At 45.2% G+C, this 17,199-nt stretch overlaps 1 protein-coding gene across 1 annotated transcript; it reads right to left on the bottom strand.

The window, feature by feature from the left end:
* Positions 1–7,699: 7,699 nt before the first annotated feature.
* On the bottom strand, positions 7,700–15,782 carry LOC139299858 (cytosolic phospholipase A2 gamma-like). The gene is made up of 13 exons (XM_070922794.1): positions 15,588–15,782; positions 15,157–15,267; positions 14,021–14,163; positions 13,206–13,392; positions 12,337–12,439; positions 12,003–12,143; positions 10,909–10,974; positions 10,501–10,650; positions 10,248–10,394; positions 8,529–8,612; positions 8,280–8,434; positions 7,976–8,147; positions 7,700–7,872 (listed from the first exon to the last, which is right to left on the bottom strand). Exons 1-13 carry the CDS (start codon positions 15,780–15,782, stop codon positions 7,700–7,702), a joined length of 1,827 nt encoding a protein of 608 aa, XP_070778895.1.
* Between the last annotated feature and the right edge of the window lie 1,417 nt (positions 15,783–17,199).

Here is a 17,199-nt window from a genome sequence, read left to right as displayed (position 1 = left end):
GCGGCTGGGACTATTTTTAGACCCCCCCTCTCCCCCCCATGTGCCCTTGAGCAAGACACCCCACCACCTGCCTGCACAATCAGTGTTAGCCGTTGTTGGAGTTCAAAGTGTCCAGCAGTTCAGAACTTAACTGACAAATACCTGGATTTTCGTTAAAGCAGCTGAGAGGTTCAAACTGATCGTTTTTTTTTTTTTTTCCAGCCACGTCTGATGTTCCCAGGAATTCAACAGAAGATGCTGTCGAAAGTTTATAGTAATCAACAGCAGAATGTCCACTGGAGGTGAGGACGGCACAGAATATGTGCTTCCACTGTAGAAAAAGAAAAGAAAAACCGAGAGAAAACGCCAAGGAGTTCTGATTATGTTGCTCCAAAGTCTTCAATCACAAGTAAATACTGAAATTAAAGATAATTTGATCTGCAACTGGTAAATAATGTAAATAACCAAAATCTTAAATACCAAATTTAGTCACGATAAAACTATAGACCTATGCGCACACACACACACACACACACACACGCTTCCACACAAGTATTCTGAGATGGATCCTTTCACTTGCACGATTTTAACACAATGTTGTGCACGACAACACGCATGCATATTTGCCCCCTGCACAAAAGCATGAAAACACACACAGACACACACACACACACACACGTACACACCTACACACACAGCCCCTCTTTCATAGGAAACAAGAGCAGCTAACCTTTGACCTTTACCATTCAGCCTGTCTGGAAAATACCAAGCCTGGAATCGATCAACACTCCTCTCACCCAGACGACCCCCCCCCGCCACCACCACCACCACCACCACCACCATCCCCACCCGCCCTTCCTATTCTCTCCACTCACCCTTGACTCCCCTTCCTCCTTCCCTACCACCTCTCACCCCCCTCCTCCTCCTCCTCCTCCACCATCACACAATGAACCCCACAGCTACTATGAGCTTGTAGCAGCTTTTAGGTTCTACTGTATGACCTCACACACACACACACACACACACACACACACACACGCATTTCAGCAGAATGAAAATTTGAAGGTGCATCCCAAAAATGTACAACTATTTTTTTAATTGTTGTTTTTTATTAGCCCATTAGCGTTTCATAAAAATGCTAAAATGCGCCGTGTTCGCTGGGTTTTCACCCCTAAAGGAGCAACTGCGGATGACACATAGATTAAATAAATAAAACCTTGTCCAGCAAGCAAGGAGCTGCCTTTGCATGTGCTGGGCAGTAATTGACTGATACTGCATGTCTGGCTGATTTCCGCCTGTTGTGACCAAATATCATGTCATGTCTTTGGCACAGTGTTTCAGCTGCAACTAACGCACGGAGCGCCGCGCTGTCATGATGTCAACTGTGAAGTGCGGGTAAGTCCCACAACCATGTGATGTGGTCTCCAGTTTCCCAAAGAGACGTTCAAAATATCAGAGGCTGAGAAAAACCAGAGTCCTCAATCCAGTTATGAGGGTGAGGCTCCCCGGCACGACACGTCCACTCTGAGATGAATCCAGAGCAGCGCTGGTAGTATTTCTTATTCTGTCCTGTGTTCGCATCGCTTGAGTGTGAGGTCAGAACTTGCCTAGTTTTGACAGCTTTGGGTTTTTTTTTTATTAGGGTTTTTAAAATGGCCTTAAATCTTAAAGGTCCCACATTGTAGAAAGTGAGATCTCCATGTCTTGTTTGATTATAAAGCAGGTCTGGGTGCTGTGTAAATACTGCGAAAGAATCAAAAACACACAGCCCGTATTCAGACACTGCGCCTTTAAATGAGCCGTTGGGACTTCCTGTAAGGTTGTGATGTCACAACTATACAGTTGCCCCCCCCAGCAGGTCGTCTGCTCCAGTCACAGCACCACCCACCAAGTACAGGGACAGTCATCCACCTGCTCAGTCTGTCTGAGTTATTGGAGCGCTCTGCTCAGGAACTACTCCAAGTTTTTGGAGGTGGTTCAGTTTGTCTAAAACGGCTTGTTTCAGACAGGGGGGGGGGGGGACTGGGGGGCTGCATGAAGGGCCAGGAGAAGATAGATAAGGACTTTTCTGAACTGTGGATCATGCAAAGCTGCTCCAATCGAGTCCCAGAATAAAAACATAGAGCTGAAATGAGCATGATATGGGACCTTTAATTAGCTGATTAGCACTGGAAAATGCTATTTCAGTGGTATTAAATTCAAACTGAACGCTGCAGGTACCTGAAGTATTAAGCATCAAGACAGTCCCTTTGCATTTATAATAACACACTGAAATTCAACCGTTGCCTGCATTACTTGTGAGGGCTTCCATTGCCCTACAAAATACCCGCAACAAACGGAGGAAATCACCGTCCTTTAACAGCCCCCCGATAATTCAATTCGGACACCACCGGAACGTGGTTCATGGTGGAGTTTCAGAACATCACTGATGACCTGAGGAAAATATCAGCCTGACAAATATAAGCATACTCTTTTCCACGGGGAAAAGAACGATGTGCCAGCTGGTTTCAGTGGGTTTGGCTGTCCGCTACGTCCCTGTTTTTTTTTTCAAATGTGTGCGTGCACCTGCAGAGCCCCTGTCTCTTCTTGTTCAGCGTCCCCCTGGGCCCGCCCTGTCACGGCTGTCCACTGCTTGCAGCGCTGGAGGACAGGCTGTTTTGTTCGCCCGCTGTCAGCCCGAGTTTTTCAAGTCTTGGGGAAACATTCAACGCTGTCGGTGAGTTTGTGACTCAGGGAAACCATCGAGCGTTGAGTGTACCCTCACACTTGAGCTCACATCAGTCCGTCCATGTTCCGCACCTGGACGGTGCATTGCACGTGACCGTCCACATCTCACAGATATCGTACAGGGGGATATTTTGACTCGCACAGGCGGGACTACCAGCATGAACTTATGGCTGCGTCCCATTTAGACGCTCCAGTTCAAGAACCTGGAATTGTGCAAACTGGCTCACCGCCTTGGCCTGCTTAATGTTATGACAAATCAAAACGTCCACAGTGGCAAAAAGGCAAGCACTTCTGATGTTGAAAAGATATGAAATAATCCCAAATTGAAAAATGAAGGTCAAGTTCAAGCTGCCTCTTGACTGATCACCATTAAACGAAACCTTTCTCACACCCTGGCGCCGCTTTCCTCGTCGCCGGGAGGCTTTCGCCCAACAACGTTAACAACAAAGTGGCGCACGCTAAGTTGGGCTTCCTCGTTACGGCGGGAAAAACGCTTTCATAACGAGGAAACTCTTCCCTCATGGCGGCGAGAGAATATTTAATGTGTTTAATGAGTGTCACTCGTATCGTATCGCAGAAATGGGAGAGCATGCAGTACTGTAAAAAGCTTTATTTTTCTGCTGTATTTTGTACAATATGTCTTGTGATTGTGTACGTTTTTTCAGAAATCTTAGTGCGAAAGTGGTTCCCTTCTTCATTCACCTGTTATTCCTTCCTTAAATCCGTGGTTCCTTACCCTCGTGGAATATGCCTCTACCAGTGCAGGGTTCCGGTTCACATTCATCGCTGTCGGTGGGTTGGTGACGCTGTCAACTCGCCGGCCGATGAATGGCGACCGCGCCCGTGCGCGGCCCGCGCTTCCTGAGGCGCCGCCCTGATCGCCTCTGGCGGCTGTTTGCAGCTGGTCACCTGTGAAATGATCGCGCTTTTCTCGTAGGAGGTGTATCGTTGGGGAGATGAAGAAATAAAAGATGCATGAACGCGTGGAAATTGTTGTGTGCTTTGTGTTGTGCCTGTGAGGGCCATTTCTTTGTTTTTTTTGGTGGTGAGCCAATTTAAAATTGGTCATTTGTGTATCGAAGCTACTGAAGAGGGTGAAAAAAACAAACAATATAAATATTGCATAAGAAGTGATAGGAATGTGCTCAAACCAGCAAAAAAAAACCAACAACCCAAAAACGTGACAAACTGGAGGCTGGAGAGAAAAACGAGTCAAAACTGACAGAGAATCAGTGATACAAAGAGACAGCCGAGGTGGGGGGGGGGGATGTTTGGTGGAGGATGAAATAGAAAAACACATTAGGGGAACGCGGAGATCAGAGATGACATAAGGCAACATGACTCCGAGTTGCGGACGCGAGTGTGTGCGAGTGTATCGCCTCCAGGCTCTCTGTAACGAGGTCACTGAGTTAGGTGCCTTCACACACTGGCGTGCAACAAAGGAAGACTCCCACCGTGGACCTGAGTCACAAGAGCGGGCAAGAGTAAGACATTAAGTCCTGGTTCATCGGTATTGAGCTGTGACACGCTGAGATGTGTGTAACCTAGGGCCGCAAACCATTGATTATTTTCATCTTTTCTTTTAAGACGACTTTCCTAATTAAACATGATGTGCTTGAGTTTTTTTTTTCTTCTTTCTTTTTGTTGTGGATTGGAAAGTGAAATGCATTTAGTCTCGACAAACCGCGAAATATTAGCATCCTATCCTACCTGTCAGAGCAGTGTTATTGGTTGCGACTGAAGGCTCTATATTGCAGGAAATAGCACTTTTGGGTGTTGATTAAATGAGATGTTTCCTGCCACACCTGTCACTAATCTTGCACTCCCCCCCAGCTTTCAACTATAACTAGGTGCCCATAACAACGGCATTATAGAATCCCTGAAATTCAATAAGGGTTTTGAGTTTTGCTGCGCTATCCCAAGATTTTTATTGGCCCCCATCATGGCCACCCCAATGAAACATTTCTTGGGTCGCCGCTGTTTTAGGAATAGCTTTTGCGTCCCAATCAAGGGCCATATAGCTAACTGAAGACCTTGTCCACTTTGGGGATTTGTTGCTTTTAAGGACCTTTGGGGATCTGGTTCCAGTATTTCTAGACTACACTGAATGGCCAAAAGTAATACATTAATACACCCGAGTTTTGTTCCTACGTGATAACGGCCTGAAACATCATTTGGACCTTCATGCAGGGAAATAAAAACTGTACAGAAAACATGATCATACAGCGTTTCTTTTTTGGTGTCAGTGAACTGAATAGATGAACTATTAAAAAGCCATTGGAATCCTGACTTATCCACAGTCTAAAGCCCGCTCCTGACCCCTACAGGATGAAATAGTTAATGCACGTCATGATATAAGGAGTGTTGGAAGTGGTGGAATAACCAGTAGTGCCACGGCACGTGAACTGACATATGATGGACATGGACGTATGAGGGATTTACGGGTAGCATAGCTGTGCAGGCTGTGTGAAAGAACATTAGGGGTATTATGAAGCGTATAATGTAGCTACAATGCTAAATGATCTTTTCCTTGTCCGGGCCCTTTAGTATAAAGTAGGCCCGAAGCATGCTCCCCCCTGGGCTATAAATTCATTGTTTTGATATCTTATTCGATTGATATACGGATATGTGACATCATTTTCTCCATGTTTACTATGACGAAACAAAGGTTCTTGTCTTCCAAAACGTGATTCATTAATTCACTTATCTTAAAATGTTAAAATATCTCAGCAAGTACTGTGTTACGACGGAAAGCATTTAGCTAAGCATGGATCTGATAATGCCCTGGACAGGTGGGGGAAAGTCCCCCCATCGAACCACATCACCCAGGAATGAATCATCCTGTATCCATTCGTCAGTCGAAGCATCATTCAGGTCCTCCCTTGCAGTTTCCACAGTCCTTGGCTAGCTGAAAGCTAAGGAAGAAAACACAAAGAAGCTTTTTGTAATGGTACATCAGACAGACCCACAGGGACGGAGATAGAGATAGAGATACACAATACCACATAATAGCTTTGGGGTCAGGTGTAGGCTTGAGTCACTTCCTGCAGGAGGCAGATGGCGGTTTAGATTCTGACCTTTGCCCCCCCCCCACCCCCCCCCCAGGACCTCACTAGCTTATCTTCATGTCATCTCGAGCCACTGGCGTCACTCGGACAGGAGAGAGACGGCAGTCGAGCATCTCTATGTGTTACTGTTTGGGCATTGGGAAGTCATTCATGTGAGCGGACTGCAGGAAACGTCCTGAGCGGGAGCAAATCAAAGGAACAAGACCGCGAGATAATGAGTTACTCAAGAACAGACCTCTGGACGCTGGATGTTATGTAACAATTATAGCGCCTTCCTAAAGGGCATGCAGCTAAAATTGAATGAATGCTTATATTAGCCAGCATTATTTTTCTATCCCATCAAGTGAAAGGGGGTGCCTCGTACCCAGTCACCCAGATTGAGGTTAGGAAATTAAAGATAAGGTTCGCACACAGCAGCACAAACAGGATTGGGGAAGGACGAAGTCAGTTGATTTGACTTCCCCCTGCCGGTGAAATGAGGAGAGAGGCCATGACAGGCGAAGGAAAGGTGTGTGTGTGTGAGGGGGCTGGAAAAGGTAACCCCCCCCCCCCCCCCCCCAAAAAAAAAAAAAAACCCAGAAGACACATGCACACGAGCAGGATGCTCATTTTTGGTAGTTGCACTTTTATTTTGGGAACCCCTACTCTCTCTGTCACTCTCTCTTTCAGGTCCTGCTTCCAGCAGATACCAATTACCTTGTTAGGCTGTACCAAGTGGTCAAGGAAGAGGGAGGGAAGAGGGTTTTTTGTTAAGTTTATTAGTACTTCGGTTTATTATGTATTTTTACATAAGCAGGCTAATCAAGGTAGTCCAGATGTCCCTCTCCCCAGCAACGTATATCCAGCTCCTCCTGAGGGGATCCTGAGGCGTTCCCAGGCCAGATGAGATAGGTAATCCCTCCAACGTGTAATCCCTCCAACCCTTCCTGTTTGGAAGGGCTCACCACCAGCAAAAGTGTTTGTTCAATTGAGGAACAGTTAAATAACCAGCATCAAGAGAACGTAAAGGACGTGATGGAATATACAGCCCCCTCAAGTAGATTACTACTGCAGCCGCCTGACAAATAGCCCCCGAGTTTAACTTTATTAAGAGCTGAACTCTAATTCAGCTGTGGTCAGTTTGAAAACAGATATTTCAGACCATACATGTGTGCAGAATTGCTTTGAATGAACACCAGATCACTGAAATCAGGTCTGGCAATATGAGGCATTTAGTGCTGCTAAACAGAGTCCAGGCACGCGAAATGAAGTTATATTGGCGGGATGTCTAAGTTTGAATCTGATTCAAACTAGTGATTATTTGGCAGATAGACGTAATAAACCCCGCCCCTTAAAAAAAAAAGAAAGAAAAAAAAAGCTGCGAGCAAACAAGCTCTGCTTGATTGCTAACAATCGCTGTCGGAAACTGCCCTGAAAAAACCACATTGGTCAACCCCTACGAATAAGCATATTGTTGAACTCTTCCTTTTTAAAGCAAGCTTTATTGAATTTGAATACTCGATGGTAGACAGAGAGCTCTCGTAAGATGAGCAGGAACACAGCATGGATGGCTGCAAATATGAAAACCTGAACATAGACAGACCTCTAGTGTTTCATTTAAGTTACTGCATCCTAATGATACATTACAGTAATAGGAATGTAAAGTAAAGGAGAGATGAAACACAAATCAGTGAAAACATATATATACCGATGGTTCTCTCAATGCCTGCGTGACACGGACTCTTGTGAAGTTCAGATGTCAGACTTTGGTGAAGACCTCTTCTAACTGCTGGAGAAAAAGAGGAAGAATTAGAAGAAGAAGAAGGAGGAAAAAAGAAGAGAGGAGGACATAAAGAATGAGAAGAAGCGTGGATGTGAAGCATTGCTAGTTCATTCATTTAAAAAAAAAGAATTTGACGTCTGCCCACGTATCCGTCGGACGCGTCCTACTTCTTGTCGTGTCGGCGGAGAGCGGCCTTGGAAATCTCCCTCAGCAGGGTCTCCTTGTTGTTCTTCACGTTGGCTTTCGCCGTCTCCAGCACAAACCCAATCTTCTCCTGGCTGTACGGAAGCTGGAAGGTGGAGAACTCCTCCGTCTTTGCCCTGAGCTCCCTCGCATCTGGACCGGGATGAGACCATTGATGATCACGAACATGAAAACGGTTTGGCATGTGTTGTGTTGTGTTGTGTTGTGTTGTGTTGGGAGCTTGGGTGTAATGGACCTTTGCAGTTGCGCCTGTTGAAGAGCGGCATGTAAACGATGGAGGGCTCCTCCCCCTTTCCCTCGAACACGTAGACGTCCTTTGGCCAGTCCCTCTCCTGCAGGACTTTGTCGTCGATCTCTGGGAAAGGCTTCTTCACCGCGGCTGCGTAGTCTCTGGCAAGAGTCAGAGTCTGTGCAGACGACCGTTTCAGATCATTTATTTCATTATATTTTAACACATCAGCTGGCCTTGTGACAGTTGTCGCTCCTGGGTCTCCACTGATATATCTACAACAACACAACAGTTACCACGAGCGCCTCACCTCGAAGGTGTCACCAGCCCCGTAGTCCAGAGCAATAAGGAGATCTACATCTCTCTTGTCTCCCAGGAAGGGAGGGTAGGGCACGTTGAGCATCACACCAGCGTCTATCAGCTGCAGGTGCTTCTTAAGTCTGATGCAAGACGGCACCCCGGCACCTTCGCCGCAACACAAATCACAATATAGCGACTTGTTTGTTCTCATTCAGCTGTTTAAATAAAACAGGCATCAAGCGTGGTGACAGTGACTTACCTGGGTATTGGTAGAGGAAGTTTTCAGTTGTTCCCCATTCCCATTTCGCAATCAGGGGGACAATTTTTTGGATCATCCAAGAGACTGGGGAAACACAGCACACCCAAATGAAGCAAGTTACTGTACATGAGGAAGAACTTAAAGCTGCATTATTCATTTTTTTTTGCCACTTGGGGGCAGCAAAACAAGCTGTAAGCACAACATCGACCAATTATCAGTTGTTATGGGGAACTTGCCAGCCTTGCTTCACCAGGCAGGGTTAGCATTTAAACATTAGTATTCATTTGGAGTCATGTTTGTGTGCGGTCGTGCAGCTTTAATCAGTCAATTAAGGCACCACAGTGACCTCACCAGTGTTTTGAGGATGCTATGAACCTCCCAGTTATAGTGCCTTAAACTAAAAGTTTTTAAAAGTGTATATATATTGATATCCAGCAGAAAGTGTTGTAGGAGTATCTTAGCATTTGAATTATGTTTAGGATCAAATCTAAGAATATTGTTTAAAACCTAGTGTTTTGTAACAAGCCAACCCAATGTACCAAAAATCCACAACGTTGCAAAATGTAAATGTTTTGAATATGAGAATTGAATACATGTAATAAACGTCACTACATCAGTTAATTATTCAATTGCAATATTAGTTAAAGTTGCATTAATCAATATTTTTTTAGCCATGCTAGCGACATGCTAGTGGATGGCAATGTTGGCAAGTAGGTCCACCACTTCGGTCTAGAATTGAATATCTCAACAACTATTGGATGGATTGCCATGACATTTTGTGCAAACACTCAGGGTCCCCAGAGGATGAATTTTACTGATCTACTGGTGATCCCCTGGCTTTTCCTCAAGTGCAAACAGCATGTCATTTTTCACTTAACCATCACATCTACTTGATGGATTGGCACAAAATGTTGTACAGACATTCATGGTTCCCAGAGGATGTATCCTCTTTACTTCAGTGAGCACCTGACTTTTCTTCTAGCCTCATCATGAGGTTTGAGGTTTTGAGTGAAATGAAATCAACTATTAGATGGATTGCCATTCAATTTTCTTCACACATTGAAGCCCCCTCGAGATGAAATCGTTACAACTTTAATCTAGCGCCATCACCAGGTCAAAATGTGTCCACTATTTTTGTTTGTGACCAAATACCTGCAAAACTCATCGACTTCAGCTGAACTTTGTGTTCAGTGCTAATCGGCAGATTTTTAGCACGGTAACGCGCTAAACGTGGTAAACATTATGCCTGCTTAACATCAGCACGTTAGCATTGTCATTGTGAGCATGCTGACGTTAGCATTTACCTCAAAGTCCAGCCTCACAGTGCTGCTAGCATGGCTGTGATGATGTTGCTCCATGTGTGGATATGTAAATAGGCAACTGTTGGCTAACAGCTTAGCCATGACAACGTTATATGGTGACAAAATGTAAACGTTGTGTTCACAGCTTGTTCCGCTATAAATAAATAAATAAATAAATACAGGATGATGCCTTCATGGGTACTGTAGTTCAATGTGGTTGTTTATTTTTTTTCTTGCCTATTTATTTTTATGCCCTTAGTTTTTAAAAATGGCGGCACGGTCCCCCATTTAGTGAGACAATTTTCTCGGCGATAAAGCAGCGGGACAGATGTTTAAAAAAGCTCTTGCTTTGGTCAACAGGTTGCAGAGCGTAGCAGCACAGACAATAGTTAAAGGACGTTATGACTCTGGCACTGACCATTCTCTTTGATTGGTCCTTCATCCAGACTCTTGTTCCAGGTCTGTAAGGGTGCCAACATTTTCTGAAGCCACTGCTCGAGGACCAGCTTTTGTTGTTCCGGGCTCTTCTTCCCAAATGATGCGGTAGGGTTTAAGTTAAGACTTTCTGGAAAACAGGAAGAGCTTTCTTTGTTGAGTGAACATTGTGATGACCCTTTTCTGGACATGTCAAGTTTCAGGTGATTTATCGCCATCATCGCTATCATTAGTACCGGTCAGTGTTTTCTGCAGGTTGTCCAGCCCAGATAAAACAGTGGGATCCTCTGTGTTTTTCCTGATCAGCTCTGTTATCTTCAAAAGACTGTGGTACCCGCGCATGTAGCGGTCTAAGACGTCCCAGAAACTGTTGACCTGCTGTGGTACTGATGCATGGAAATATAAATGTACATGCCTGTATACACATAACATGCACCAGCGTATTTATGTCGAGTGTATTTCACAAGAAACTCTTCTATAAACCTGGTACCTTCTGTCCAGAGAAACACCACATCCAGTAAGTTCTTTTCATCAGCTGATGTACCCACCAGACCTGAGTTTACAACACAGTCAGGGTCATTTCTGCTGCTGCACATTTAAAAATGTTTGTCTACGTCTTTGCCCATTGTGACAATTTTTTTTACCTTTCAGCCAGTCAGGCTGATAGTTTACCAGACTTTCCTCATCTGCCAGAGCGCTGCCCACTATACCTGTATGACAAAGCAGACGCATACAGGACAACACACTGTAAAAATGGCACTTATGCTGACAATAACACCTTCTAGCTTCCAGTATAATATGTTACCGATTAAGGGCAAACTTGGGAAATTGGACTATTTGAACAGAGGACTCCCTACTGGGGCTCAACCTTAACTTGTGACACCTTAAAAGAATAGTTAGATATTCTGGGGAGCGCGCTTATTGGCTCTCTTGCCAAAAGTGTGGGTGAGAAGAGTGAGACCACTCGTATGTCTGTATGGTAAAAATGAAGCTACTGCAAGCAGTCGGTTAGTTTAGCTTAGCACAAAGTCTATAAACTGGGATAAACAGCTAGCCTGGCTGTGGCTCTAAAGTGAACAAGATCCACCTACCAGCACCTCTGAAGCTCACAAATTAAAACATTTTAGAGATACTGGTAGGTGGATTTTGTTGCCTTTGAACAGAGCCAAGCCAGTGGTTTCCCCCTGTTTCCAGTTTTTATGCTAAGCTAAGCTAATTGCCTGATTAAGTGTGATCCTGATCCTGTGCTATTCTGTCAGGGGGAAAAAACAGCCTGATGGGATTAGATCTAATCAAAACATTTATGTAAAAAAATATGTAAATCATGAACACGAGGAAACTATTTTTGTATTTCACATATAACAACAGAAATAAAGTAAATTAATAATTCATTACTAAAAACTAGCCAGAAGTTGAGAACGTGGTTGAAATATTTAGTTAAGTATCTTGTTACGTTGGGCTAAAGGAACTATGTTGACAACACAACCGAACAATTATGTCATTATCTTCCGAAACTGACCTCATTTAATCTGTTATCACGAGAGAACAACAAGATACTTGTGATCGCAAGAGAACACGATGGAAAATATTATTGCTCTCACAACCGCTTTTGACTTCTGACATAACTTCAAAATGAAGCACTACCCTGGCCTTTCAAGGCTTCCGTACAATTGGCTATGGACAGATTTCCTTGTTTTCAGAATGTTGTGCTCGTAGCAGACGGAGGAGCCAGACACACCTTGCAGCTTGACCATGTCCATCTCCGACACTCTATCGTCAGGATCTGCCTCATGGATTCTGCTGCCCAGGTGAGAGGTGTTAATGAAGAGACCCAGATCTGTGAAGCCAGCCTCATGGGGAGTCATCTCAAACCATTTACCTGAGTCAAAGACAGGGAGACGGAGTCAGTAAAGACTGAGACTGTAAGTATTAGAAAACTCTCCACGGTCATAAACCTGATTCTCAAGACAGAATGTAGCGTCTGCACTGGTTAGCAGGATGTTGCATCTTTTCACAGTTTGAGACGTTTTGAGTCGTGCGTGTATATTTGTCTGCATAGTTGTGTTGTGTACCTTCCTCAGGGCCGTGTTGCAGGCAGTTTTTGTTTACTGCGTTGTAGATGGGGTACGGATTGAAGGCGTTCATGCCATCCTCAGAAAGACGTCGGAGGTCCAACTGCCAAAAAAATGCATCCGGTCAGTAAATGGTGAAGAAGATAGGTCATGTTGGTCAAGAAACTTTCAAACTCCGAAAGTCAAAATTACTGGGACTGATTATTCTTAACTCGCCCAAATCAGTATTGATATTTTCATCAACCCCTTGTTTCTCCAGTTCTTGCACGCACTGCGGCATTGATCATCGCTGTGACCTGCTTCACTTCTAATAACCCAAGAGCTACCGAAGTGCACGAAGCATTGTGTCATCTGATGTGCATCAATGGATGGAAGAAGAAGAAATAGTCATGGTACGGCAGATGGGATGATCTGATCTGGGGAGCAAAATTGTAAACCTGCGATGACGCGCATATAGCCCCATAAAACAAATAAACAAGGATTTCTAAGGAAAACTGGGCATAACATCTGGAAAGAGAATGATGTGTTCCAGTTTCAGGGCAGAAGCGCTCTGAATGAGCTGCAGCTCATTTTAACAGAGACCTGTAAAGAGACTATTGCAATAATCAAGCCTACAATAACCAAACTAAAAACGAAAGCATGTACAAGTTTCTACAAGTCTTGTCGAGACATGGGTCCTTTAAGTCTTGCTATATGTTCAAGGTGGTCGTAGGCTGATTTTGTCATTCTGTTGATGTGGGTTTGAAGACTTAGACATTAGGGCGATGTTTGGAGCTGATGATACTTGTGCATCCTTCGTTGTCCTGTAGGGACCAGATTGGCAGAATTGCACAGACATTTTTGGGGGGCATTTGAGCACGGCACCGTACCCGTTTCATGATCCCAGCCGAGGTCATGACCCCCCAGACGTCGGTGAGAGAGAAGTGCTCCTCCTTTTCCCTCTCGCCCAACCAGGCCAGAGCCTCCTCCACACCGACCATAGGACCGGACAGCCTGGACACCGCCTCGTCCATGTTGGCGCTCCACCGCGGGTCGCTGTACAGGGAGGACATGGACCTGAGAGAGAGAGAGAGAGAGAAACCAGCAACATTCTCTCATCTTGTCATATATATTCTTTAAAATATTTGATATTTTCAGTGATTTGTTTCCTTTCATCATGTGTAGTATAGTAATGGAGTGTAGCATAGTGGGCGTTATATAGTGCACACAGTGGTGTATATAGTGTAGTAATGTACAAAGCATTTGTTTGTCTTTTTCTTACGTTCTAAATGATTATATTTACACTGTAAACCTTATGCGACCTGCTTTTGGCAATAATGCATTTAATTACGGGCTACAAATACCATCAATCGGGCCAATATGACAAATGCTTAGATGAAAGACAAAACAAACATCTGATGAGTGTGCACGGGGGGGTGATCGGTGATTGGCTTTTGCTTGAATATGCTGAATATGCTCGGTAGAAAGTCAACTGACTGTTCGAGGTGATCACTTGTAACAGTGGCCAACTCAGACTCAAGCCTGAAACTTTGCTCACTTTTAACTATCAGGTCCAGTACTCCCCAATGGACCCGCCAAGAGGCCTCGCGCAGACGCGGGACCAAGTCAGGCCGAGCAGAGTTTCCGTGTTTCAAGTGTTCCATGTCAGTGCGGTGCACGTATACATCGATTAGTGCGCGTTTACCAGGCAGAGGAAGAGACTCCTCCCAGGTAGAGCAGAGTGTCCAACAGGCCGTCCTTTTCCATCTGATGGAGGGAACCCAGCAGGCCCACGGCTGCCCGCTGACCCCCGCCTGACCCCAGGAGTGCGACGTGGGGGACCCAATCCTGGGAGGAGAGAGAGAGAGAGAGAGAGAGAGAGAGAGAGAGAGAGAGAGAGAGGCATGGAAAGAAAGCGTATTTCCTCCATCAGCAGAGGCCGAAGCCCCCTGCAGATTCTTGCCCAAAGCAAATTTCCAGTGATTGCTAGCTCGAAATAACTAACTAACTACTGGATCCTGTGAAAGTTTGCACCGACGTTCAAGATGCCCACAGGATGTATCTGACTTTAGTGACCCCCAGTCCCCTGACCTTTCCCTGTGGCGCCACCCTGCCATGTCTCCACAAATATTCGCTGGAATTGCCGTGAAACCTGGTTCAGTCCTCGAACTTCATTGTTAGCGTGCCAACACTAGCTCCCAGCACCGCTGTGCCTAAGGCAATGCAAATGTATTTATATAGCACATTTCATACCCAAAGGCAACCCAGGTACTGAGCAGCTCGCATTGCTGCTGGAATCTTAAGTCCTAACCTATAACTTTCCTGTTTGGCTGGTCAGTCAGTTCACTGTCTTATCTATAATCCATAATCCTGGGAGGATTCATAACTGGTCTTAGTTTGTACCCGCAAGAAACAGGAACAAGAACTTCTCCCTGTTTTGTGTTATGAAGGAAAAAAAACAGCCTGCTATACTAGCAGCACGTACTGATTTGGCCAAAATCTAGCATGTAGCATGCAAACAAAAGCAAAATATGCAGTATGTACTGGGGGTTTTGAATAGAGCCATTGTGTATATAACAGAGGCCCGAAGGCCACTAGTCTTATCAGTAGCAGTCCCATTTATACACTATCTTTTTTGCCGTGCTAGCGATGGCTACTGTCTGTTGGTTATCTGCCAACTTTGGTCTACAGAGTGAAATATCTCGGCAAAAGGATGGCCATGACATTCTGCACAGATGGGGGGGGGGGGGGGGGGGGTAAAAACTGTGAGAAAGACAGAAAAAGAAAGCTGACTTCTGACGTGTGTTTAAGAAAATGAATTTAACGTCTCCTCAGTCGCACCAGTGTACACTTGATTCCCAGCCCGTTGAGTGACTTCAGAGCGACTTGTTTCCTCTTCAGGACAAACTCCTGCTCCCCAGCAGACAAAGACAGGGTCTGAGACACATACAGCTGCAACACACACACACACACACACACACACACACACACACACACACACACACACATATTATGAGGTGTGCATACAGTAAAAAAAGAGATACCCCATGACATTAAACCTTTCCACAAAAGACAATTACATTATACTTTTGCATGCCTGAGAAACAATATTCTAATTACACACTTGAGAAACATTTTGATATAAAAACACACATGAAAAACATACATTCAACCTGTTTGTTTTACAGTCTTTGGTCATGAAGGCAAACCTGGGGAACAATATTACGCTCTAAATGATGATAAGCATACAGCATTTCCGTCATTCCCCTTACCTTGCGATCAAACGTTGGGTCCACCTCCGCGTTGGGCGCGGGAGCTGGCGTCCCCTCTCCCCTCGGCGCCTCGTCCGCCGGAGGAGCGGCCGTTGACATGTCCTCCCTGTCGTCCACAGGTTGCCCCATGGGACCCGACATCACAGCACAAGCGCAGAGCAGCCCGGCGACCCAGCTGGCGTCTCCAAACAACATGGCTGGAGGTGGACAGAGTACGGAAAGGATTCTGGATGGTGTGCACAAAGAAACTGGGGGGGGGGGGGTGGAAAGGCTCACAGAGGTGATGACTTGAGCTCCCTGTCCATCTTATATCCCGCACCTTCATGACTAATCACGCTGATGTCAGACGGATGCGTCAGAAGAACGTACAGTCCGACAGTGCCAGTTATCTGCACAGCAAAGCACAACAACAAGATTGTAAACGTCCCAGGCACAGGGAGGAAACGTCAGTTCCCACGGGTGAATGAGGGACTGCAGCGTCCCCGGTTCGGCTCCAGACGGGGACCTGTTGTCGCATTATCTCGAGGACTGCTTTTACTTCTACTTGAGCACAGTCTGTCTTCTCTACTCCACCTCTACCCAGAACATTATCAGCAATCACGGCAATAAAATTTGTCCCCGCAAAAAAGGCCGCCGTGAGCCCAATGCGTCAGAAGTGTATAACTTTATCAGCAAGTTCATCGCTGCCGCCGAAGTGACATGTTCCTCCTATCATTGCTGAGGTCAAGACAGCCAAAGACGGTGAGACAGAAGACGCTGAAGCTGTGTCTCTCGTCGAGGCTAACTTTTTATTTTGCGATTTGGTGACGCACAGTTCTCAGAACACGGGCAACGTTTGCCTCCCAGCACCTCATCGGGCCATCCACAGACTCCTGTCCATCTGGTTACAGCATCTCGTCAATCAGACGTTTAACTTTTACAGCACACGCGTCCCTGCTATGACGTCCTGCCTCTGTCCTCTCACCAAGCACATCGCAAAAAAAACAAAACAAAACAGAACACTTTGAGCATCTGCCTGCCTCCATACTCCCTAACTGTGGCACCCACATAAACCAGAGTGCGCAAATGTTTACCACTTGAACTGAAATGTCCACCTCATCTTTTTGTGGCGACGCTAGAATGCTGAAACTCATTTGTTTAAAAGACAATGAGCTTTCGATGAACACATCCGAGAGTAACACAGTTCAATAGAGTGGCGGTGTAATCCATTTTGACTAACTCAATATGTCAGCTGATGGTATTTGTGATTCGTACGTTTGATCTTTACGGAAGCCCCGAGAGGCAAGTGAGAAAAAAGAAATCTGGCGATCCATTTGTAAGTCTGATCTGAATTGTTTTCTCTGATGTGTCTTAAGAACAGGTGAGAAAAAAAGGATAATGCCAGGATAATCTTTTTAAAACCCTTACATGTTCCTTTAATCTGTGAAACAGGTGGGGGAAAAAAACTCCAGGATCACTTTTCCAAGGTACTTTTTTTTTTGAATTTCATTCGTGAGAACGGATGAGAAAAGCAGTTTTGGCAGGTGAAGGAACATGTAAGAAAAAAGCGTTTGTTTGTTGTAATATTTCATTTCGGCCACAAGAGGCTGAAGTGCACCTGTGCACATGTCGA

Source organism: Enoplosus armatus, chromosome 17, assembly GCF_043641665.1.
Source record: "Enoplosus armatus isolate fEnoArm2 chromosome 17, fEnoArm2.hap1, whole genome shotgun sequence".
Classification (NCBI taxonomy): Eukaryota; Metazoa; Chordata; class Actinopteri; order Centrarchiformes; family Enoplosidae; genus Enoplosus; species Enoplosus armatus.
This window is presented reverse-complemented; position numbering and strand designations above follow the sequence as displayed.

What these genes read in the sequence shown, in the direction of transcription:
- LOC139299858 (XM_070922794.1), bottom strand. Translation starts at nt 15,782, where the DNA reads ATGTTGTTTGGAGACGCCAGCTGGGTCGCCGGGCTGCTCTGCGCTTGT. An exon ending in CGGCTGGGATCATGAAACGG is followed by an intron (nt 12,440 to 13,205) that starts GTACGGTGCCGT and finishes TTTTTTTGGCAG; the next exon opens with TTGGACCTCCGACGTCTTTC. An exon ending in GGACATGGTCAAGCTGCAAG is followed by an intron (nt 10,975 to 12,002) that starts GTGTGTCTGGCT and finishes TTTGTCATACAG; the next exon opens with GTATAGTGGGCAGCGCTCTG.